At 39.8% G+C, this 24940-nt stretch overlaps 1 protein-coding gene across 2 annotated transcripts in view; it reads left to right on the forward strand.

Annotated features, from left to right (window-relative positions):
• Window positions 1-24940, forward strand: part of Loxl2 (Lysyl oxidase-like 2) — a 152247-nt gene that overhangs the window by 64271 nt on the left and 63036 nt on the right. For both annotated transcript variants that reach the window (XM_090385564.1, XM_090385563.1), the window contains exon 3: window positions 24021-24203. In XM_090385564.1, coding sequence (XP_090241690.1) covers window positions 24021-24203 — 183 coding nt within the window. The remainder of the gene's footprint in view (window positions 1-24020; window positions 24204-24940) is intronic.

Raw genomic sequence — 24940 nt, forward strand, 5'->3', positions numbered from 1 at the left:
CGGTTTACTAATAATTGTTCATTGTACTCATTCGAGTCATTAGGCCTATAACATACTCCTACTCTTATTTTTGCTTTCGCAGTGCTTATGTCACACCAAACTGACTCAACAGTGCACTGTTCATCTATATCAACTGGATGCACTTCTTTTGATTTTATGTTTTTCTTAATTAACAGCATAACACCTCCTTCCTCCTTTCCTATCCTGTCTATCCTTTCTGTACACATTGTACTCCCCAAATTCCAGTTCGGCATTCCTTATATCAGTGTAACACCATGTCTGTGATATCCCAACAATATCCGCCTTTGATGTCTTGACCAACACTTCAAATTCATCAAATTTATTTACTATACTTCTAGCATTGGTATACATGCAAGTATACATGCACCTATTCTTATTCTTAGTTCTTACTCTAACACATCCCATATACCCATCTGTTTCACGATGACTGCCACCCGTCCCTGAAACCCCCAACACCCCTCGCTCCAGGTCGCTACTTATTCTAATAGAAGTTGTGCAAGAATCACCTTCACCTCTGCCTACGGCTACTGTTAAACTATTAATCCTTGTATCCCCCCAATATATCAGTTTTCCGACACACCCAACACTGCCTCGATAGCATCAGCAAATATTCTTGCACTCTTTCTATTTAAGTGTATCCCATCCCTGTAGAAGCAGTCTCTCCTGTTAACAAGTACAGTCCAGGCTGAAAAAAATTCTATCCCTTGAGCCTTGCACAATCTTTCCAGGGCCGAATTGATCGACAAGGCTCTCATCATATACTCCCTCTTATCATGTCTGGGCAAAATTGCAGACACTTTCAAATTCAACCCTAATTCACGGGTTTTTTTCATCAGTGATCTGTACTTGTTAAGTAATTCTGCCGGTCTCCTACTCTTGATATCATTAGTGCAAACGTGTACAACTATATCACCTTTTGTGCCCTTAAAAGATGATATCTGCTCTATAACGTCATCAACCTTTGCCCCTGGCAGACATACCCTGGTCCTGTTCCACCTACCCTTTTTACAAAGGATGTTTCCCGTTTCCCTGACAATAGAGTCACCAACAACTACTAGATCCTGAGGGACCAGCGCATTCTGCCTTGGGGGTTGCCGCTGTGTTGCGTGATAACCAAGTGCAAGCTCTGGCGTTGATGTGGGCAGCTGAGAGCCTGATGGACCCCTCAATTTAGATCTTTCGAGGGCATCCACCCTGTCTCTCATATAGGCCCTATATATATATATATATATATATATATACACACACACACACACACACACGTGTATATATATATATATATATATATATAATACACACAAACACCCATTAAACTCTAAATTGCTAATGCATGAGGACCCCTCAAGTATCTGGGAAAAGTTAATATCCATCACCCACATTTTAGGAATAAATATGAGGAGGCAACTGCATTCGTGTTATAACTACGCAAGCCAATGAATCACAATAAGCTTTCCAGTCGAGGCGTTGAGCTCTGCGAATTCAAGGGGAAAATATCGCGGAATATCACAGTAGCAATCAATCTGTTTGTGCCACTGCAACACCTACATCAACTGCAGCTGACGTAATCATCAAACAGAAAATACTGATGCTACTACTACTGCGAAACAGTCGGGTAGACCGCAAAAACTATCTACTACTCTTCTGAGGGAGCTGAGAAGAGTGGTACATTCAGTATCTCCTGAAAGTGATCAACGAACACTGTCAACCAGAAATTCAGGAGTCAATATTAGGGTATATTAGTATGATAATGATACATAGGCAGCAGCAATGCATCGGATTTTATGGCTCACGAACCAAACATCACAGCACACAATGAGAACAGCAGCGCAAACTTCCCCATTGAAATTGGTTTTTAAATACTAGAAAGCAGTTATGGAGACAAAACTGACGTACGAATCGTCTTCTTAAAACACGGAAATTAGCGTGCATTTTCCGATCTAATAGCCATGTTTGGGTCTGGCTGGTGCTCAGAGAATGTTATTTACCAGAGTGTATCGTCCCAACTGTGAAGTCTGGTGGAGATGCTGTCAAAGTGTGGTGTGAGAAACATCCGTGGGTGTTTCTCACGACACTGATGGTAACAACAACTTCAGGCTGGATCATCGGAATTGGAATAATAAACTCCACTGACATTCTGAACAATTCTGCTCTTACTACACTATAGCCACAATATAGGGAGGGGCCCTTTTCTGTTGCGGTACAATATATCATGGCACACTACATAGCGTGTGGTAACTTCATTGGGAGAGGTGGGCATGCAAATACTTCACTGATCTACTCATAATTTCGATCTCAACCCTTCGGATTAATTAGAACGTCGAATTCTGGTCAGGCTCATAATCAGTAGTTGAATCGACTGCTGCGTTGGACCAAAATACTGCCTCCTTGTTATTTTCTGTTTTTTTTTTTTTTTTTTTTCGTTGAAAAATTGGTTAGGAGTCTACCAATGAGGTTGCAGCGCGCAATTAAAGCTAAAGGTGGAGTAAAAAAAACAAAAAAAACAGAAAATAACAAGGAGGCAGTATTTTGGCCAGAAGGTCTGCGTGTTACAAACACGCAGACCTTCTGGTTACTTTTGTTAGCAGGGATAAAGAGATTGGTTTTATTTGGATATGTAGGTGATTACAATTTGTATAAGGCCATGGTTAGGCCGCATCTTGAGTATAGTATACTGGTCTGGAGGCCCCACTTTAGGAAGGATGTAGATCTGCTGGAAGGGGTTCAGAAAAGGGCAACCAGCTGTAGAAGGGAATAAAAGGGTGCTCTTACCTTTCTTGGTACCTGTGGAGCTTTAGAAACTAGGTACCTGTGGAGTGATCTGATTGAGGCGGCCTTGAGTGGATTGAATAAGCTGAATGCAAATGTCAGTGGCATTCTTCCGCTTGCTGAGGCTACACACATGAGGGGACATAAATTCAATTTGAAGGATGGTTGCAGGATAGTTGCGCGAAGTTTGTCTTCAGGTGGTTGATTGTTGGAACACGCTTTCCTCTTTTGTGGAAGTGGATAGTTTGAATACATTTAAAGGAAAACTAGATAAATTCTTGGCGGTTACGGATGGGTGAACTATGTAGTTTTTTTTTCTGTGGCCTTGGTTTTTTTTCTTGCCTTCTTTCATCGTTACTACTTCTACTTTTGCCTACGCGTTCTCCATAGGTATGAGTATCTCTTGCTATGTTATCTAGGTACGTCTTCCTTTTTTTTTCTTTTTTTTTTTTTCACTACTCTTCGTCAAAAACTAACGTAATTTTAAAGCAAATAATACTATATTCATAGTATTATTTGCATTTTAAAGAAAATAATACTATATATTGTATAAAACTTTAAAATACATTTACTATAAACTCCTAATGGGCGAAAGGCTAAAGCCCTCTCTCCCCGAAGGCTTGTTGAAGCAATTTTGAAAATAAATTAAATGCGGTGCTTTTCATTTTGATAAATGAGCTCGACCTCTAATTGCCTACGGAAACAGAACTTCAAGAGACGTATCGCATTACCTTATCCGTCGCTATGCATATCGTAACTTCGGCCGTCTATATCGCTGAACTCACAGTGCATCGACCTCTGTAACTGTTGGGTTTGATTTTCAGCTCCTTGAAGTTTCAAGTGTCACAATTCTATCGAAGTTCGCAAGCGCTGGGTGCGTTGCACTGCTCTAACGTTTCTCAACATTTTATGAGTAACGGAACACTTTGGAATGGGTAAGTCATAATCGGCGAAACACAAAATCTTCCGTTTTGTTCATTCACTTTTAGTATAAAAAACAAAAAAAAAAAAAGTTGTCTTCAGGATTAGAGAAAAGCAAAATAATCAAAATTTTATTTATTTTGGTATACAGTAATACACATGTCGGGCGTGTTTTCTTTTTATTTTAAAGCGCAAAAAATATGGAAATATAGATAAGCGCTACAGTGGGATAAATTTCTCTGCTGAATCAGAGAATCGTCGTTATTCTTTACAGCCGGGGTGACTACCTTAATTTGTGATGCGATCTACTTTTTTTCTTCAAAATGTGCCGCGATCTACCATCTCAAGAATTTCATTGCACGTGGTTAAAAAGGTTAATCGATACATACTGAAAAACGTTGTTTATAGATTTTAAAATTAAATACAATTCAGAATTCTTATTTTAAATTAAAAACGTATTTAAATTTTTAATTTATATGAAGTTTGTGTCTTCATGTAATCTGCTAAGTTTTTAAAATTGGGGATATTCTGTGATAAGAATCTTCTGTATGCAAGTCCGTAAGAGTAGAGCGATTCTTCGTTTTTATATCAAATATGAAAAGGCCGATTCACATAGAGATGTGGAACCAAAACAGGAATTTAAAAGTTCAATACATTTTTTTTACATTTGGGTACTTTTCTCGGCAAACATATTTCCAAAAGTCTTTTTCTGGCTTTTAAGAAGATATCGTTTAGCAATGTAAGAATTTCATTTTCAAGTAATATTTTCTGCAGGTAAAAAATCTCGGATTTTTTTCTGCAATTTGTTTCGTATCTAAGTCGACATTAAATGGATAAGAAATATATTGAACAATGTTTCCAATTCTTTTAAAATCACTGAATCTATTTTTAAAACCATCACAAAAAAAAAAATTCAATCATTTTGCAAATGATCTTAACATTTGCAAAATGATCGAATTTTTTTTCTTTGAAGTCCTTACTCATTGCTAAAAATTGATATTTATACACACAAATACTACTAATCATGTCACCCACATTTTTATTTTTTTACTTTTAATTCCAAATTCAGAACACTTGCAATTTACTGGTGAAAGCTGCCAAAAAAAAACCAGATCACATAACCACTCCGTATTTTTTGCTGCTGATAATCATCTCTCCTTTGATCAACAAATATTTTAATTTCATTCAGCAAATTTCGAAATCTCTGTAGAAACTTACTCCGACTCAGCCACCTCACATCTGTGTGTAGTATCAGATCTGGTTCATTTTCATCGAGTTGCATTTTGAAAAGTCTCCTTTTAAGAGATTGTCCTCTGATGGAATTCACAATTTTGAAAGCCATGTCCATAACACTTAGAATTTAATCTTTTGCTGGCTAACATTTGTTGGATACATTGGTAACTCAAAAAATCTGGGAATTAATTAGGCACAATGCGATGAATCCGTTAAGATGCCCCGTCATTGCTTTAGTTTCATCTGTTGTTATTGATACGAGCTTAAATAGTGGCAGTCTAAGTTGTTCACTAAAATTTTTGAATGCATTAAATATATCAAGACCTTCAGTTTTTCTCCAGTGGCAGAATCATCAAACACCATACGAATAAAAACGAGCAATTGAGCTGACGTTTGTTGTAGATTCATCCAGTTGTAAAGAAAAGGAGCACGCAATTATTCCCTCACATTTTTACCAATTTTTTTGATGCGTCGCATCGGAGTATTTCGAGATAATTGCAGATCTTGAAGATCACTTTTAATTTAATTTTTCTTCTTGAAATTTTCAAAAAGAGAATCTGTTATTTCTAAAAATGCGTCTTTGATGAATTCAAAGACGCAAAATTCTTGCAAAAAATGCAAACCAGAAAATGGTTTGCATATTTTTGCAAGACTGATCACTTCAAATAACGGTGCAGTTACTGCTTTAGATTGTAAATGAAGAAAGTTCGTTGTGCGAATAATCTGGATTTAAATTCTTTTAATTTATTTTTTCTAAGGTCACTATTAGGCGGATAATCCGATTGGTATTTATCATGGAGTGCGTTGAAATTCCTTTCTAAATTTCCTTTTTTGGGTATAGCCACGGAAGCATTACGAATCAAACAAACATTACAAAAAAGTATTCTAGTTCCCATTCTTGATGAAAATTATACGTTTTACTCTTTTCGTAGTATTCATTTTAAATCAAAGAGTATTAAATTAACGTATAAGTATTGTCCAGGTACTAATATTAAGTAAGCTAAATAAGAATTCGACACATACACGATGCTCTCCACAATGCAACTGCGTGAATTTTCACTAGACAAGCCTAGTGGCTGCGTGGCGACAAGAGAAGTTGTGTGGTTCAGCGGATTTGTAATAAGCTTATGCAGTGGGGCGCATAATAATAATAACATTTAGATTTTGACTAATATATTTTTATATATATTTAAAATTCGTCGTGATCGACCGAAATTACAGCCGCGATCGACTTGTTGGCCACCCCTGCTTTACACAATGCAGAGATTATTGAGTCACCCCCCAGCGTGGTGTGTTGCGCGTATAATTTTGAGATTCTACTGCCGTCCGTTCCATCACAATCGGCGGACTCGGAGGTTTTCCCTCCTTGTTTTGTGACTCACTCCCCACGGGCTTCTGAAAAAAAAGGATGATATTTTCATTCGAGTGCAGTCCTAGGGCCGGTTTCTTCGAAGGAATTCTACAATAAAAGTGTCGTGCACCTGGAGAAACAGCGGTATTATACAAAGAAGTTATAAATAAAATAACAGTAGGATAGTGAAACCTTTCCAAATGGATCTGCAGTGATCATTAGTTGGTGACAAAATTTCTTAGCTCTGCGTAAGTTGTATGCTTGTTATTATTATACTATTTGTCACAGATAAATCGATGGAGGTCCCCAGGTTCTGGACTGTTTGAAGCATGCTGGGCGGGATGAAACGGTCAGTGAGGTACATGCATAGAGATCTATAAGATCGGTATCCTCGAAAGAAAATCAATCAAACGACCCTCATTTAAAATTTCTGCGCATACGCAGCTTAGAAGCTACGAATTAAAGATATCTGAACTGCTAATTTGCCAAGGCTTATCGATTTTTTTTTTTTTTTTTTTTACAAAATCGGGTCAAATTTCCTTTATAACTGTGACTATCTTTTAGTCAGTGAAAATCTTTATGTGAATTTGTTTTTACACAAAATATTTTGCACTATGTTTATTAAATTTCTTTCCACACTTCCAAGATTTTCAGTTCTCCAAACTTGAATTACAGTCATAGCAGTTTTGATGCCGAGTTCCGGCACTGGGTCAATTTCAAGTAACGAAAAGTTAGAAAGAAACCCGCTTTTAATATTTTACAAAATAATCGTCCTTAGCGGCTACATACACACTTTTAAGATTGCTCGTAATGCTGTTGGAAACATTTTTAGTCACAATCGCATATGACGTTTCATGTCCGTCAGCAGAGAGATTCGCAGTGAAGTGATTTTCATAAAAATCACTTCACTGCGAATCGAAATTTTATTTTCATAAAAATCACTTCACTGGGACATTTAAAATGTTGTCTAACCTTTCAAATTTCATTAAAATCGGACGAAGAGAAATAAATCGCAATACATATTATATATATTATACAGTGCTTTTTTTGGGACGGTACGCAACGGTACGGCGTACCGGTACCTTTATTAACAGTGATGTGTGACATTTGGATGAAGTGCACTTCGAAATTTGTAATATTCCGTAAATTGTTTTCACATGTTTGCCTACTATTCAAATAAGTTTAAAATTATTTAACTAAATTTGCATTTTTCACTGCCTATTGTTAACATATTTTCAATATAAAACTGTATAACCATTCTTATAATTCTAAATTACTCAGTTGGACCTCTGTTTAACGAAGTCCTTTTATAGCGAATTATTTTGACTTCCCCTTGGAAGTTACATTTAAAATACTTTCCGTTGAGCGAGAAAATTTTCATATAGTGAACGGTTAGGAGGGAATTAACTCGGTACGCATTTCTGGCCTTTAGGCAATTAGTGCCGCTGCGCGAATTAAGAGAACTAAAGGGATTACCATTCTGCAACTTAGTGGTACCTAGTAAAACCTATCTGTCCACCTGTCCCACATAGGGAGAAGTCGCGCTAGTCAACAGTGAACGGATCAAGGGGTATTCCCAACGGGCTCTGCTCCACCTTCTACTGCGGTGGTGTCCAAACTGGTGTTATGCAAAAATCTTGAGTGTGTTGCATTTTCCATATCTTGTTGTGTGTAAAAGTTAAATTTTTATTCAGTTTTATAAACTGAACAAGACATTTAATGAGAATTTTTTTTTGATATTGAACAAAATTTAAAATGCTGTTTTAGTTCACTTTCCTCGCGGACCATAGTCTAGACATCTTTGTGAATCAACCGTAAGCGCCCCGTTCGAGAATTAGAAAAGCGATTTTCTTTTACACCGACAAATAATCATCTGTTGTTTCGCGGAAGCGCGTTATTCACATTTTTCCGTAAATTTTCCCTATCTCTGTTTATATGGTCACAGTACCTAAATATCCGAATGACACCGATATTTTGGACAGTTTCAAAAAAAAGAAAACAAAAAATTCAAATTTAAGAACTAGTGACAATACCGATGACGAAGAAGGAAAACGAGGACAACGAAGGTATCAATCCTTCTAAACATGAATTGTTGGCATTTGGTGAAAATGAAGTTAGAAAATTGTCAATTAGGTTACAGTTAAATGCAATTCGTGGATTTCGGAGGTCCCTAATTGAAAAGATGGTTTCTGAAGAATTGAGGAATTTGATGGACGCTCTGAGTACGATACCAATTTCATCGAGTGAATGTGAACGAGGATCTTCACAAATGAATCTGATTGTCAGCCCAACCAGAGCTTCGTTGATGACAAAAACAGTTTCTTCACTACTGTTTCTTAAAATTGTAGGCCCACCACTGAACTGCCTCGATCCAGCAAAATATTATTATTATTATCTGTTTATTTCTCTTTCGAGACACCCATAGACAGCACCTGGCTAGAGGGTGTGGTTACATTATAGTATTTACAAGCATGTTTACATGAACTTATTTACAAAATTTGGAGATGCAAAAACACAGAATATGTGGTTAATGAATTAATTGTTAAGTTGGTTTAATTAATTGCGAATGGTTGTTAAATGCTAAATATTATTATATAAATTAGTCTTCTTATTATATTTATACTTGCCGGTACACATTACCAAAGATTTCTGTCCTATACATTTTGTCTGTACATAGTTTCTCTGGATCTATATTTAAATTATTAAAATAATTCACAGTATTTGCTGGGAAAAATCTCCCCAGAGAGTCCAATTGAGTCAGTTGGCACTTGAGACTTGGTTCTTCCCTCTTTATTCTCGGTCGTATCATCCGGGGGCGAGTGATCACGTTTCCCACTTTCGGCGCATCTATTCTCTCCGTTAGTAGCTTTGCCAGAGTTAAGATGTTTCTAGTTGTGATGATATACTTCCAGGGTGTGATGTCCAGATTGGCAGACAAGACCGCTCTTGAGATGGTAAACGGTTTCCCGGCAATCTTGTTTAGCCATTTGAGGAGCCAATATTCTACTCCTAAGAAGGCCTTGATGTTGCTCTCAGGGGCTGATGACCAGATAGTCGATGCGTACAACGGAATCGGTGTAACGCATTTAAGGATGTATTGAATCATGAGATGAGGGCTTCGGAGACCGGCGAGTTCTTGTCTAGTGCTCCACAGTGCTGCGTATGTCTTTTTCCTAATGTGTTCGAAGTGAGGTATGAAGTTTAATCCTTCATCCCACTTAAGGCCAAGGTCAACATGTGCGGGGGAATTTTGGATTCTGGTATTGTTCACAAAAATCGTAATTTCATTTTTCTTCTTTTTGTTGGTGAAGGTCATTTGGGCAGTTTTCTTTTCATTAAGTTTCAGGCCAATGCAGTGCAGATATTCTTCTAGCTTCTTGATTGCCTCGTTTGCTTCCTCTGATAGATGGGGTGCAGTTTCTTGTTCTTTAGATGTTACAAAAAATTTCAAATCGTCAGCATATGTAATAAATTGTTCACAGTTTTGAGCTAAAAATGGGGCTAGTGCTATTGCAAAGAAGGTGGCGGACAATACGCCCCTTACAGATACAGTAAGATGCTGTTTGTTTCCCGTTTATTGCGATAATTTGTCTTTCTTGAAGGGTGTTAGTGAGAATGCTTAAAGTGCTTCCTGAAATGAGGAAATACTCCTTGAGGATTACTGTTATAGCTGGGATTGAGACGTTGTCGAAGGCTGCTGCAACATCCAGAAAAACGATGTCCAACTGTTGTTTATTGTTTAAAGCTAGCTGTATTCGGAGTAGAGTCTCCATTAAATTTGTAATAGTCGACCTTCGAGGAAGCACAGAATGTAAGTATTCTGGCCTGTCCCCAAAGCAGTGCTGATTGATGGTGCTCAGGATTGCTTTTTCAAATATTTTTTGCAGAGAGCATCCGATTGCGATGGGCCTGAAATCTTTACTGGTTTTAGGATTGCTTATTTTTGGAACTGGTTTTACGTAATATCTCTTCCATTTTTCCGGGATAACCCCCTCACTTAGTATTCGCTGGAAGAGGTGGTGGAGCGGTTCGATTATGTAAGCGCTACATATTTTTATCATGAATAGCGGGAACTGGTCCGGCCCGATCGTTGCTTTACTGGGGAGCGAGTTAATAGCTTCCTTTAAGTTTTCCCTGCTGATATTAATTTCACGTAATATGTTTCTAGCTCTAGTTTGGTTAGTGCCAGTGGGATCCGTCAGTTTTTCAATCATTTTCTGCATCTCGCGGATGTTTTCCTCACAATTTTTCTGCTTTTCATTCAAAGGCTTTCCGAATGTGACTTCTGTCCACTCTCTAAACAGCTGTTCCGTCATTTCTTTTTTGTTGTTTTTCTCTCTAACTATTCTCTTTCCCTTTTTTAATTTTTCCTTCATAACCTCAAAGTATGCTTGTCTTTTCAGTCGAATGAACTGTGCCCTTTCGCGTTTGTACATAGTCCGATCAGTCGGGTGCCCAGTTCTTTTCCACTTTCGGTAGAGCTTTTGCTTCTTTTTAAACATAACTTTTACTTGTGGAGTGAACCAAGAGGTCGCTCTGTCGGAGATCTTTAATACTTTTGCTGCTCCTAGACGGGCGATCTGCAAGAGTAACCTCGAGATCTCATCTATGGCTTCTTCAGTGGACATCTTATGTAGACTTTGAAAGTTGTATCGCGCTAAGCATTGCAATATGACCTCGCATTTGATATATTTTGTGGAAAATATCAAATTTGATTCATTACTCTGATGTGTGTCGCAGTTCTGATCGGCAATCTGTCTTCGAAGAGCAACTTCAATTGAAAGCGCAGAGTGGTCGGAGGAAAACTGTAAGGAGTTGTCTATTAAGTTAACATCTTGCGCGTTGTAATAAATTAAATCCAAGCACTGTAATCCTCTTGTCGCAGGTGTTGTTAATTGTTTCATTCCGAGTGCTTCTACTGTGGCGTCTAGCTCTGCTTTTGCATCTTTATTCCTCGGTAACGGCATATTCAGATCTCCTAAGATGATTGTCTCAATATTTACGTCTAAGTTTGATACCAGCCAGGTAAAGAACTCATTTCTGATCTCTCTCGTATGTTCTGGTGGCATGTAGATAAGACAAAGCTGTACCTTGCTGTTCTCACCAGAGAATGTGGCGATAACAGCTTCGAAGTTATCTGAATTAGAGCTTTGTTCTTTCCCAATCTGGAAGTCGGTTTTATATAGCATCATTACTCCTCCGCCCCTTTTGATTTCTCTCCCTCTACCGATGCACTTGTAGCCTAAATTGTCTGCCAGAGCGTTCAGCTGCTTATTATTTTGGAGCCACGTTTCTGTCAGACAGATAAATGAGTGTTCTGAATTGATTAGAAGGCTCTGCAAGGTGTGGAGTTTATTGGATATGCTGCGAACATTTTGTAGGAAAATGGAAACTTTTGTATCTTCTTTGAAGACTGACGAGGTGTTCGTTAATTGCTATTGTTTTGCCAGGGTGTTCACTGCACTAGTTGTGGGCCTTGTCGATTGCTCTCTGTATCTTTTAACGAGGGTGCCACTGGGCCATATGTTTCTGTTCAGTAGTTGGGCTTCACAATTAATGGGGCAAGAGATGGTGAAGGAGGAGTAGGCAGGGTGTCTGGTTCGTACTTGACGTACCTCAACATCGATGCCAATTCCCTCAACACACATTTCTCTGATGACACCAGGAGTAATATTGGGGTTGATTCGCGACACAAATATTTTCCCTCTCGTTTGAACCGAAGTGATGTTGTACTTTTCGGCAAGACAAGGACGATATCCTGTGGGACGATATGTCGATTCATAGCTGCTTTGGAAACGTCATTCAGCATCAGACACACATAAAGAGGAAGAAAAGAAGTCGACATAGGGTGTCGGATGAGAACTTAATAAAAATTTGAAATATTCTATAAAAACTTTATTACGAAATTATTTTTACTTGTTATTTATTTTTACTTATTATTTTTAGGGTCCGTAGTCTAACGAAGAACGCTTATGTCACTCGGTTGTCTCTCTGTCCGTCCGTCTGTCACAGCATTGTATCTCTGGAACCACTCAACCTATTGACTTCAAATTTTGCATGGGTTTGTACATCATATGGGCCAACATAACGCCATATTGATCGCTGCTGACAAAAATTTGTCTGAGAAATGGGGGTAAAATGTGGGGGAGGAGGAATAAAATGTCGACAACCTATTGCTTATTATATACCGTTGGAAAGAGCTCAACTAGTAGGTTTAAAATATAATTTTAAAATATTTTTAAAATTAAAAATGGCAGGAAAATTTGAGTAATTTTCGTGTCCTCCCCCTCTATTTCCATCGCTAATGGAGCTAAAAATTTAAAAATCACATTAGCTATGCGTTATTCGATGCTTATCAAGGGGAAACTATTCCGATTGAAATCTGTCATTTACTTTTTGTGTTAAAATTTAAAAAAAAACAATTTTTTATTGCACTTCGATTGTGCGCTTCTTTTTACTAAGTAACTCTCATTTTGGTGACAAAAAGGTTGCTAAATAGTTAGTTAATAATTCTATAAAGGTAATTTATAAATTTTATAAATTCTTAAATAAATTTTTAACAATTTTCAAAGCTGGATTTGTCCCGGAAAGAAGTACTCAGAGAGCCAGTGTTGAGGGGGCGGTGGTGGGGAATTGCCTGCGCGTAGTCTTGCACAGTCCTCACCTGCCAGTCGATTCTCCTCACGACTTAAAAAGTAAAAATCAGTTAAAAATCGAGAGTAGTGGATCGATGATAAACGTGCTGAGACACTTGATCATGAGTTGTGGCACGGGACCTGCAGTTGTGGTGGGTGGCAAGTTTTTACAGGTAAGTTGCCTAGCTACGTCGGGGCCGCATTGTTCGAGAACCGTGCAATGTGATCCATTGACAGTTCAAGGTCAAGTGTTCTGGAATTCATGTGTGCTGAAGGACGTAAAATGGTTTGCCTTTTCGTAGGGTTGCTTTTAGACTTTTTTTAATTGCAGATGATTTCTGGCGGTTGAACACTGCCCTTGCTCTGGAGAAGGCGATCTGGTCTTCTAAATCGCTTGACTCTTTCCATCTCCACCAAGTCCACCAAGCTCTTGAACGGGGAGTGATGCAGACAGTCTTTGTCGCTCCGTAACTGGCAATGGTTTGGATCCACCTGAGGTCATGAGGTTCACAAATAGCTGGAGATCGCAGTTATTGATCTTTTTAGGGATATCGAAGTTAAGTGCGGCTAAATGCAGGAGAATGGCAATGGGTTCGTGATCGGATTGAAAGAGATTGTGAGGACTGTCTTTGAGGTCGCATGGTGCTGAGGAGAATACCAAATCTAAGAGATTGAATCCTCTCGTGGGGTGGCAGTTGAGAAGGCTGATACCCAGCGATTCCATACAACTAACGAGTGTCCTACTAAGATGTGCGGGAGTAGGTGGAAGATTGAAATCTCTACAAACAATGTGCTTAGCATAGGCGTGAAGGTGATTTACTAGCCAATGGATTACATCTTCAATGATATCACTGTTTGGGCCTGGTGGAATGGCAGCTTCAAATGCAAGGGATTGGGTTACCACAGAATGTACCAATGAAAAGAGGGTGGTATTGTAGAATATTGCAACTCCCCCTCCTCTACGATCCACTCTAGAGGAGCAGAGCGTCTGGTAACCAGCCTGAGGAGCACAGGCAAGGGAGTGCCGCCCATTCCCAAGCCATGTTTCAGCGGTATAGAGAATATCTGGGTTTTCGAGAGTAGAAGTTGTTAGACAGTGTCTAGCTTGTTACAAATACTTCTTGCATTTTGAAAGACAACTCGGATGGTGGTAGCCATAGTAATCTGAGTTCGTACGGGTGAAAGTCTCTTTTTTGAATCCGCATTGGTCTATTGTGCATTGTGATTTGTACAGGGATATTCGAGACAGGTTTGCAGCCTTGTGCATTGACATCATAAACGGCTGGTAGTTGGATTGATTGATATGTGGACATTTTGTTTCCTATAGTAGGTTTGTTCTCAGTAGATTTATTTGAATTCTTCTGCGTTTCTTTGGCTTGGCAGCTTGGTAGCTTTAATTGCTATTGCATTTGATGATGATGTTGGTGGTTTATCGCGGTTCTTGGCGTCTGATCTAGAAAGGGTTTGACGAGAGTTCCAGGGGGCTATAGCCTTGGATCCAGCACGAAGCTCATCATCTCTGGGTAGCATTAAGGATATGCGTATGTTGGGTACCTAGTTCTTCTCTATCTCACATCAATATTTATTCCGGGAAGTTCTGCAAACATGGCCTTAATGCTGCCCGGTTTAGTAGTTGGTTCCAGTCGAGAAACAAAGATTTGCCCACGAGTCTGGACTGCTGTGATATTGTATTAATATGAGTGAAACCCCTTTAGTGGAGTGTTGTGTGCCACCTGTTTTTCTCGTTTGTCTTCTGCATTCCATTTTCTGATAGGGTGAGTATATCATCCCGGTTTCTTTTGTATGAATCTGTTGATCGGCGAGATGAGACTTGGGCAGGGAGTGGATACTGTTTGTAAGCCTTGCTGGTGGGATCTTTTGGATATTATGAGCATCTTTTTTGGCTGGTGACTACTTCTTTCTGCGCGGTAGCACAGTGGTATCGTCACCCTCCTCCTCACACCGGGTGGAAAAGGCCCGGGTTCGAATCCTTTTTTCACTACGTGGCTGAGTTAGTCGGTCTCAGGCGTAGATAGCAAGGTTTTCCCCCCATAAACTGGGGTGTTTTCGTCCAGCAAAACAGGCAAATCGACCAGAGAACACACGTTATTTACAGTCATAATACATATATGGGTATATGTATTATGACTGTAAAGATTACGGGTGGCCCTAATATAATAATTTAAATTTTTGGTGACTACTTCTGCAAATGTGGGTATCGATGTATCCTTTCCAGTATGGATTGTCTGCTCTAGCATTTTAGGTTTGGTATTATTTAGGGTCGATATTGTAGAGAGGGGCCACATGAGAGAGCTTTGAGTGGCTATCTCCAGTGATAGATGCAGGTTTGGGAGAGTTATCTTCACTGAAACCTGTTGAACTGATCAGTAGGTTGTTTCATACTTTGTTGACAATCACAATATGCTGGTACCTTGTATTATTTTGGTGTAACTCCTATGCCATTTTTAAGGTTAGGTTTATGGTAGACGGCTGATTCACTACAGTGAATCAGCCGTCTACCATGAATTTATTTGTAACTACTTGTGCCTTGAGTTGTATTTCTTCAAGTAGACTTGAGTTTTGGGCTTTAATTTGTTTAATTTCATTAGCATTAGTAGAAGCATGCAATGCAAGAAAGCGAGCTTATGCAGCATCAGCCAAAAAAAAAAAAAAAAAACTTCCCAAATGTCTGTCCTGCTCAGCCTTAAATTTATTTAGGCTATTAGCTTCCACAACGAAAGATGGAAGCCTGTTCCACGTATAAACTACCCGCCGGCTAAAGGCAAATTTCCGCACATCTATTCTACAACTATCTTTCCTCAATTTGAAACTGTGCCCCCTCAGGTTCTTAGTCCGAGCAAGAGGAAGAATCCCATCAGCATTCAGCTTGCTCAACCCATTCAAGGCCTTAACACCTCGATAAGATCACCTCGCAGGTGGCTACTCTCCAGGCGCTGCAATTTGGAGAATTAAGCCTTTCTTCGTAAGAGCACCCCTTTGTTCCCCTCACCAATTTTGTTGCCCTTCTTTGTAATTGTTCTAGCAACTCTAAAATGAGGCCTCCAGACCTATACACAGTACTCTAGGTGTGGCCTGACCATTACCTTGTATAACGGGATAATCACCTGCCTGTACCTGCTAGCAAAATTCCTATATATCATCAAGAAGACTCCATGACCTGCCCTGGCAGCCCGTCTGCACAATTACCCCCAGGTCTTTTTCACTTTCCACTTCCTTGAGTGTAGTACCACACAGTTGGTACGTTTCTCTTCGGATATTGCTAACTATATGCAGTACTTTGTATTTGTATATGTTAAACTCCAGTTGCCACTTCTCAGCCCATCTTCCCAACTTATCTAGATCCAGCTGGAACAGCATACTGTCTTTACTGTTGTTAACAACCCTGCCAACCTTTGTATCATCTGCAAACTTGGACGTTAAACCTGATATACCTTCATCAATATCATTGATAAATGCTGAAAACAATAATGGGCCCAACAAATGCTATTAGTGGAGTTCCCTGGGGAACTCCAGTAATAACATTTGTCCACGAAGAGCAGTGTCCTTCGTAACTACTTTAAGACAACTCTCTGTCGTCTCAAAGTAGTTACGAAGGACCCTAGAGTACATCCAGTCTTGTCTAGATGATCCTGCAATGCTTCTTTAACCAGTGATTCCGTTATTTTTCCCGGAATACTAGTTAAACTAATAGTAGGTCTGTAGTTACTTGTGTCACCTTTTGAACTCCCTTTGTGAATTGGTGATACATTTGTCCTCCAGTCCATGGATATTTGAGTCCAAGGAAGCTCTCATAATTATGGCTAAGGGTTTGCTTACTTCCTTTGCTGCTTCCTTTAATATAACTGGATAGATCCTGTCCAACCCCTGGTACCTTCCTTATGTTTAATTTCACCAATTTCTCCTCCAATTTGCTCTCAGTTATAACAAAATCACTCAGCTCCCTGTTAGAGTTTGATGAACTTCAGGCATTCCTCTCATTGAATAATTCCTCATGTGTGAATGTAGATGCAAAATACTCATCCAGTTTATCAGCTACCTGAGCACGATCATCAACAGTTGAACCATCGATATCATGTGGTCCCATCTGATTCATTTCTTTCCTTCTAGAGTTTACACAATCAAAGAACTCTTTGCTGTTTTTTTTTTTTTTTTTTTTTTTTTGGCATCCTTTGCCAAGTAGTAATCTGCCTTCGCCTGCCTATCCTCCTTTCTGACTTGATTACAGGTAAGCTTATATTGCTATAGGCTTCTGTGTCACCTGATACTTTATATTCATCCCATACATTTTTCTTCTCTGCCACGAGCCTCATTAATTCATCTAACATCCATTTAGGCCTGAACCTTGAACAGTATTTCTGAGTTGGAACGAAAAGCCTAGTGGCTTCCAAGATTAAGTCTCTGAAGGCTTCCCATTTAGAATTCAACGTTGGTAATATCACAAGTTTATCCCACTGTACAGAATTTAAAAACTATCTGAGACTCCTGTAGTCACCTTTACGAAAGCAAAAGCCCTTCCGTTTAGCCTTGATGGTAGGTACATCTTTAAGTAATTTCCACTTCAGCACACTATGATCACTGCCACCCAGTGCTTCCTTTATCTGCAAATTCTTAGTGCATGAATAATCAATGCTGATAATCAGATCAAGAGTATTACTCTTTCTATTTGCCTCTGGAAAATATTGTGTAGAAAACAGTCATCCAATACATCCACAAAAGTCTTGCTACTGTGCGAGTGACCAATCCACAATTCCAGTCAATATCTGGAAAGTTAAAATCCCCCATTATAAGATTCTCTGATTTACTGGCCCACTTTATTTCTCTGCACAATTGCTCATTGTACTCATCATATTCATTAGGCCTATAGCACACACCTACTCTCATTTTTCCTTTCCCACCGCTTATGTCACACCAAACAGATTCAAAACTGCATTGTCCACCAAAATCAATTGGATGCACTTCCTTAGATTTTATGTGGTTCTTAACTAACAGCATAACCCCCTCCTCCCTTCCTGTCTTGTCTATCCTTCCTGTACACAGGCCGCCGTAGCCTAGTGATCAGGCGCGCGGGTGCATAAGTACATGTGCCTTGAATGACCGGGGTTCAAGCCCGTGACTGCTGAATACGGTGCTGTTTCTTGTATTATGTGTATCTTGTAAACTCCCCTGACCGTTTGGTCGTCCCGGAGTATAAACAGAAAATTTATTTATTTATTTATTTACTCCCCAAATTCCAATTATGCACTGCTTATATCTGTGTGACACCACGTCTCCGATATCCCAACAATATCTGCCGTTGATGTCTTGACTAGCACTTCAAGCTCATTTATTAACTATTCTCCTAGCATTGGTGTACATGCACCATTTCCTACTTTTAGTTACCCTAACACAGCCCATGTATTTATTTGTTCCACTATGACTCCCAGCAGTCGTGGATAACTCCATTGCCTTGCTTTCCAGGTTGCTGCTCCTTCCAATGGGAGCAGTGCAAGAATCACGTTTGCCTCTGCCTGCGGCCACTGCTACACTTTCTAGCAGTTTTTCGACCCACCTAACACCGCCTCGATAGCATCAGCAAATTATCTTGCACCCTTTCTATTTAATTATATCCCATCCCTGTAGAAGCAATCTCTCCTTTTTAACAACCACATACCAGGCTGAGAAAAATTCTACCCCTTGAGCCTTGCACAATCTTTCCAGGGCCGAATTGATCGACAAGGTTCTCTTCATATACTTCCTCCTATCGTGTCTGGGCAGAATTGCAGACACTTTCAAATTCAACCCTAATTCACGACTTTTTCTCAACAGTGGCCTGTACTTGCTAAGTAATTCCGCCAGTCTCCTACTCTTAATATCATTGGGGCCAACGTGTACCACAATATCACCCTTTGTGCCCTTAAAATATGATATCTGCTCTACAATGTCATCAACCTTTGCCCCTGGCAGATATTTTAGGAATGCAGCTAATCTGTTTCAGGGGGGGGGGTTAATTTCCAGGAATTAGTAATTGACGCGTATCACCAGGGCAACTGACCGCAAGTACTAACCTACGGCAGTGCAATCTGACCTTGACCTGTTGCCGGCAGCGGTCAGTGGTGCTGGTCAATTGTCAGAGCGCTAATACAGCGGGAAAGTGCTAGAAGAAATCCAAAAATGGTAGGCAAAATTTATTTTAGATTGTTGAATTTAGTTTGTGTGGGGCATTCACTTTCTTGCAGGTAGAGTAGGAGGGAAGACTGAAGACGAGATTGACAGAAATATGGAGCCGATAGGGAAAACAACTCCAGTTGGAGTGGGGCATGGGAATGCCCCTTTGATTCCAGATATGATAATGCTCCTGGTCCTTCGGGTTGAAATGGATGCCTGCGGGCAGTGCGCAGCAGAGGGTTTTCACGGATAGCACAGTGGTATCGTCACCGGGTGGAAAAGGCCCGGGTTCAAATCCCGTCGATGACGCGAGGAACTTTAATGGGCTTTTTTCCGCTACGTGGCTGAGTTAGTCGGTCTCAGGCGTAGATAGCAAGGTTTTTCACCCTATGATGAATTTAATTATTTAGGGTGGCCTAAAAATAATAGTTTTTTAGTACTATGCAGGAGAGGTCTTCTTATAGCGAAACAGCGGTACATTATGTGCTCCCAGGAGGCCACAGGAGCAAAGTGGGTTGTTAGTCTAACCTAGGTCAGTTTTACCATGACAAGTCAGGAGAAAAGTGTTTGTGTGTATATATATATTTTTATATATATATATATATATATATATATTTTAATTATTTATTTATTTATGTGACCTTGATGTAGTGTCTTCCCTGGAGTGTCTTTATTTGCATCTTTTTAGCTTCGTTTGTGCCGTCTGGGTGGGCGGGGACTCCTAGCTTAGGTTGAGTGCTGTATACCACTTGTCTATCTTCCTTATGGTCTGGCGAAGTGCTGCTGTGGGTTTCTGGAAGTAATCCTTCAGGTTATCAATCGCTGTTTTCTGTTGCTCGATGAGGTCTATTAGGCCTCTTCCTCCTTCTTTCCGAGCTATTGTCAGTCTCTGCGTGGCTGACTTATGGTGGTGTTGCCGGCTCTTGCTCACCAGCACTCCACCTTCTTTATTCAGCTGTTTTTGTACCGTTCGTAACATACGGCGCTGCCGTATGGTTCCATCTTTTGTCCACCATCAGCACTAAAAACCTTATCCTGCAGATACAACGGTTGATGTTATTAAAAATGTCTCGGGCATGTAGAATGATATCAACAGCAGCACTAAAAGGCTGCAGTGCTGTATTAACAGGCTGTTACCCCCCCTTTACCTCCAAGCGGCCTTAGGGCTATCCCATGCTATCAGAAAGAACAAAGAAGCTGAATTCCTGGGGATAAATCTGTTGTCAATGCACATCCAAAAACAAGGACTCCGTCTGCGTGGGAAGCACAGTGGTATTGTCACGGTCCTCCCTACACCGGGCGGAAAATGCCCGGGTTCGAATCCCGTCAATGACGCTAGGAACTTTAATGGGCTTTTTTCACTCCGTGGTTGAGTTAGTCGGTCTCAGGTAGATAGCGAGGTTTTTTCTCCCAGAAAATGGGATTTTTTCGTCCAGTAAACTGGCAAATCGACCAGAAAACACGCAATTTACAGACAAATATAAAATAAATATATGGGTAGATGTAATCATTTACAAGGGACCCTAATATCATGATTTAGTTTTTTTTTTATTTTCCTCTTTAAACCCTTAAACTTACTTCGTTACTTCTGTTTTGCGAAACGTCTCTACTGGAAGAAATGCGTGGTAGCTTCCAGAACCATTCCCTTAAATACTTCCCCATAATGAACTTGTATCCAACAGCATATAGTTAAAAATATTAAATTTAAAAAAAAAATTTTTTTTTGCTTATACTCCCTAACGAGCATATAAGCTCGGAAGAGTTCACAAGATAAAGAGAGAATACAAGAACATTACACTGTATTGAGTAATCACACGGGCTTGAGTAACCACGGGCACTCAAAGTGCTTACAGTTTTGCACAATAACGCTTGACTACTCAGCTAAGGAGGTTTATCTCCCGTAAGGAAAACCTCAATCCACTCTAATACCCTTTTTTGAAATGATAGCCCTTCCCTTCTTTGAACAGAAATCTGTTTAGACCATACCGGTTTAATGACATTGTGATCACTGCTCGCTATTGGTTCCTGCACTGTAAAATTCTAGATGAAGTCTGGGTCCGTGGTGACGACCAAGTCGAGAATATTAGATCTCCTTGTGCATTTGCTGATATATTGGGAGAAATAACAATTACCTATACGATTGTTCTCTAACATATCCCGGCTATCATCTTCCTTTTGTCATATCCGCATGTCATATTGCATATCACAAATAGACACATCGTCCAGTTGAACTTGATCAGGACTCTGGTCGCTTTCAGAAGTCTAGATTTCTATTTTAGAGACATCACAAGAAGCATGACTCCTTTCCTCTTCGACCCTACCCTTTTGAACGCTATACTTACGGTAAGGAAATTCTCCATCCATTATCTCCGAATGATGCCTTGTCTCCCGACATAAGAAGATAATGATATCAGCATTGACTGACTTAATGAAAAGCTCCAATGCGTTTAATTTATTTAAAATGCTCCTGGCATTGCTATACACTGAGTGGATAGAAATCATGGGACACCTACCTAATAAAGGATATGCCTACCTGTCGCCCGGTAAGGGCAGTTACACGGCGAGGCATTGAGTCCCATATTTCACGAAAGCGTTCCACAGGTATTTTCATCCATGCTTGCTGCACCATAATTCCGTCTCATTCCTGAGTGGAGGATCCAAAGCTCGAACGGACCATTCCACAGCATCCCAAAGATGCTCCACAGGTTTCATGTCCGATGAACGGGAAGGTCATTCCATCGTGGTAAAATCTGCGGAATGCTCTACGAACCAAGTCCTGGTCACCACGGCTCTGTGGAGAGGCGCATTGTCCTGCTAGAAGAGTCCATTGACCTGTAGGTGAAGGATAACCATGAAGGGATGCAATGGCCTGCAAGGATGGACACGTAATCTGGAATGTTCAGAGATGCGTCTAACATACCAGAAGTCCCAACGTGTGCCAGTTGAACACGCTCCAGAACATTACCGACCGTCCCACCTGCCTGATCAATTCCTTGTTGACATGACTGGCACATAGCTTCGTGCGGTTTCAGCCAGATACGCACCCTCTCGTCCGCTCGGAATAACTGGAAACTAGACTCATCGGATCAGGAGACCGTCTCCATGGGACTCGGGTGGGTCGGCGGCTCCCATAACCTATTGCGGCTAATGATCGCCTGATGGTCTTGGTGGAGTTTCTGGCACCTCCCTCGTTGATGTTTATGGTGATTTGTGCCACTGTCACTCTCCGGTTGGCTGAAACAATGCGAGGCAGACGTCGACGACCACGTTCATCCACCACCTTTCTCCGCCTACAGCGCTGTCCACGATGAGATGTTATTTCGGAAATGGCGTATTCCCGATGCACTCTTGATACTGTCGAACTTGATGCTGTGGGATAGTTCAATTTCTGTACCATCTCCGCGATAGAGTGACCCACGCGTCGGACACCCACTATCATCCCTCTTTCAAAGTCAATTAACTTACGACGTTTATCGATATTGACATCGAATTACTGCGGACGTGAATGCAGTGTATCAATATACGTGCCAAGCGGTGGGTTCGTCCACAAGCGAGAGAAGTGATAGCGCCGCGTTGCTCAGGTATCCTACTAATTCTGTCCTTTCAGTGTACTATAATTATTTTTTCTTTTGGCTGATGCTCGCAATATAGTTGCTTAAACAGGATTTTTTCAGTCGGGTGCAAGCGCTTGTGGTTTGTGCACCCATTTCAATGTTTATTTTTTGCTCATAAGATAATTGCATGTTGGACAGAAGTACTCGCAAGGAGGTAAAGTGTCATTTTGTCCTTATCACTAATCTGTATCATTCAAATGGCTACCCTAACACTACGAATTAAAGTTTCCCCGAACCCTTAAGGCATTCTCAATGACATTATCAAAACCTCTTGCCCCTGTTCTGTTCAAATGATAATTCCGTCTTTAAAAAACAAATTTATTCCGTAATGTCTAGTTCAAAAATCGTTTCTTGAAGAGAACGTGAGGAAACTTATCCTTATTCAGAAGAATGAAAAGAATCCAAAAAAAAAAAAAAGACTTAGAGAAGCAAAAATTAGATGGGAGAGGTGTGCCGAGGCTCTTCGTTCTGGACCCGTCTATGCTTATTTTTCTTCTTTTTTTTCTTTTTTTTTTTTTTTGTAACTCTAAGCGAGGCATAATGAACCGTTCAAAAAACACAGCACGTGATTTTTTTTTTTAACATTTTGAATTGTCTCTTCCCTTGTAACACTTCCTAAAATCGGGTGTTTAAGATTGTAAGGGTCAGTTAGTTTAATCCCTACCTATTTTTCATAACGAACCCTTCTTTCACGCTCGTATAAAAGAGGATTGTACCGCACACGAAGCACCCTTACTCAGAAGAGAGTCCCAAACACGTCTGTCAAATGGTTACCTCGTTTGTTTTAATAAAACGGAGTGATTCCGAAATCAGCCGTGCACTCGGCACAGAGTTCCACACATCGGCTCTGGAATGCTCGCTTCTCACCACCAACACTTCATTATTGACATCAATAATGAAGTTTCCTAAACCATAATGCGATTAATAAACAAATACACTTGTAAGAAGCATCTCCTGTATTTTGGACATCATAGGCACGATGAAAGAAGCGTTTCACTGGTAAATTCAAGTTTGTGACTTTTTTTAATCTCCTGGCATTTGCTGCCCCGAAGGGAATTTTCCACTCACCAATGTAACACTTTGTTTAGTTTGGTAGGACAATTTTGTGGGAGGGCTTAAAAAGTTGGGGTAGTTTATGAATAACGGCGTTCCATAAAATTATGGTGAAATGAATTTTGAAATTTAAAATACAAAATCGGACAAAGATATCATTTCAAATTTATAGTTTGGATTTTAAGTATGATTCATGATATTATTTAATGATGGCTTCGAAAGGTAACGGCTAACAATTGCTGTTTACGATTGTCTTCTTAGATGCTAACAGACGACAAAATAGCTCTTCGCATAGTGGGAGGAAGAAACAAAATGGAAGGAAGAGTAGAAGTGAAGATTAATACCCAGGAGTGGGGACTACTGTGTGGAGATGGATGGGGAATGATGGAAGCAGTAGTTGTATGTCGACAGCTTCAGCTTGGATATGCCCAAGCTGCCATTCAAGTAAAGTGTTAAATTTAAAACTATTTTGAACAGATTCACAACGAATGTCTGAATGTTACAAACGAGAGCGTTTGTAACGTTCGGACATTTTTAATAAATGTATAATATTCATAGTGAATTTGAAAATTTTGTAATTATAATAACGGTATAGTGATATTACGCCACTATTATTGATAACTTTAGTGTATATTTATGCCCTTATTAAGATAGTGATGATAATCCTAATGGATATTAATATATTGATAAATAATTATTTATCCATATATTAATACAATTTTAGTCTGTTATTGATCATAATAACCTTGGTGTTAAAGTTAGTTCATTATAACTGTGAAGTTCGGTGATTTTTCGATATACAGCAGTACTTATGCCCTGATTACGAAATGTTTTCTAGCATGTTCTTTTTCGTGTTCATGCGGTAACTGAGGCATTCTTTATTAACTTAACCGCAGTGTACTTCTGTGGAGATGCAAGAGCAGACAACCCACTCGTTAGTGCAGTGTAGGCATTGTGAATTGTACAGTTTTGTTGTCTGACTAGCCTCTTAGCATCCAGGGAGCAAAGATCACTTTTCCATTCCACGAGGAAGCGAACCTCTAATCTAATGCAGGAGTCCGGCCCTAGAAAATTGTATGAAATGGAATAAAATGAGGGGGCGATAGCTGAAATGTGGGAGGGGGATAAAAGCCAAGTAGCAATGGGGAAGAAAGTAACACACTTCCCCAAGAAATAGAAAG

This window comes from Mastigoproctus giganteus, chromosome 11, assembly GCF_048544385.1.
Source record: "Mastigoproctus giganteus isolate SK-2022 chromosome 11, ASM4854438v1, whole genome shotgun sequence".
Classification (NCBI taxonomy): domain Eukaryota; kingdom Metazoa; phylum Arthropoda; class Arachnida; order Uropygi; family Thelyphonidae; genus Mastigoproctus; species Mastigoproctus giganteus.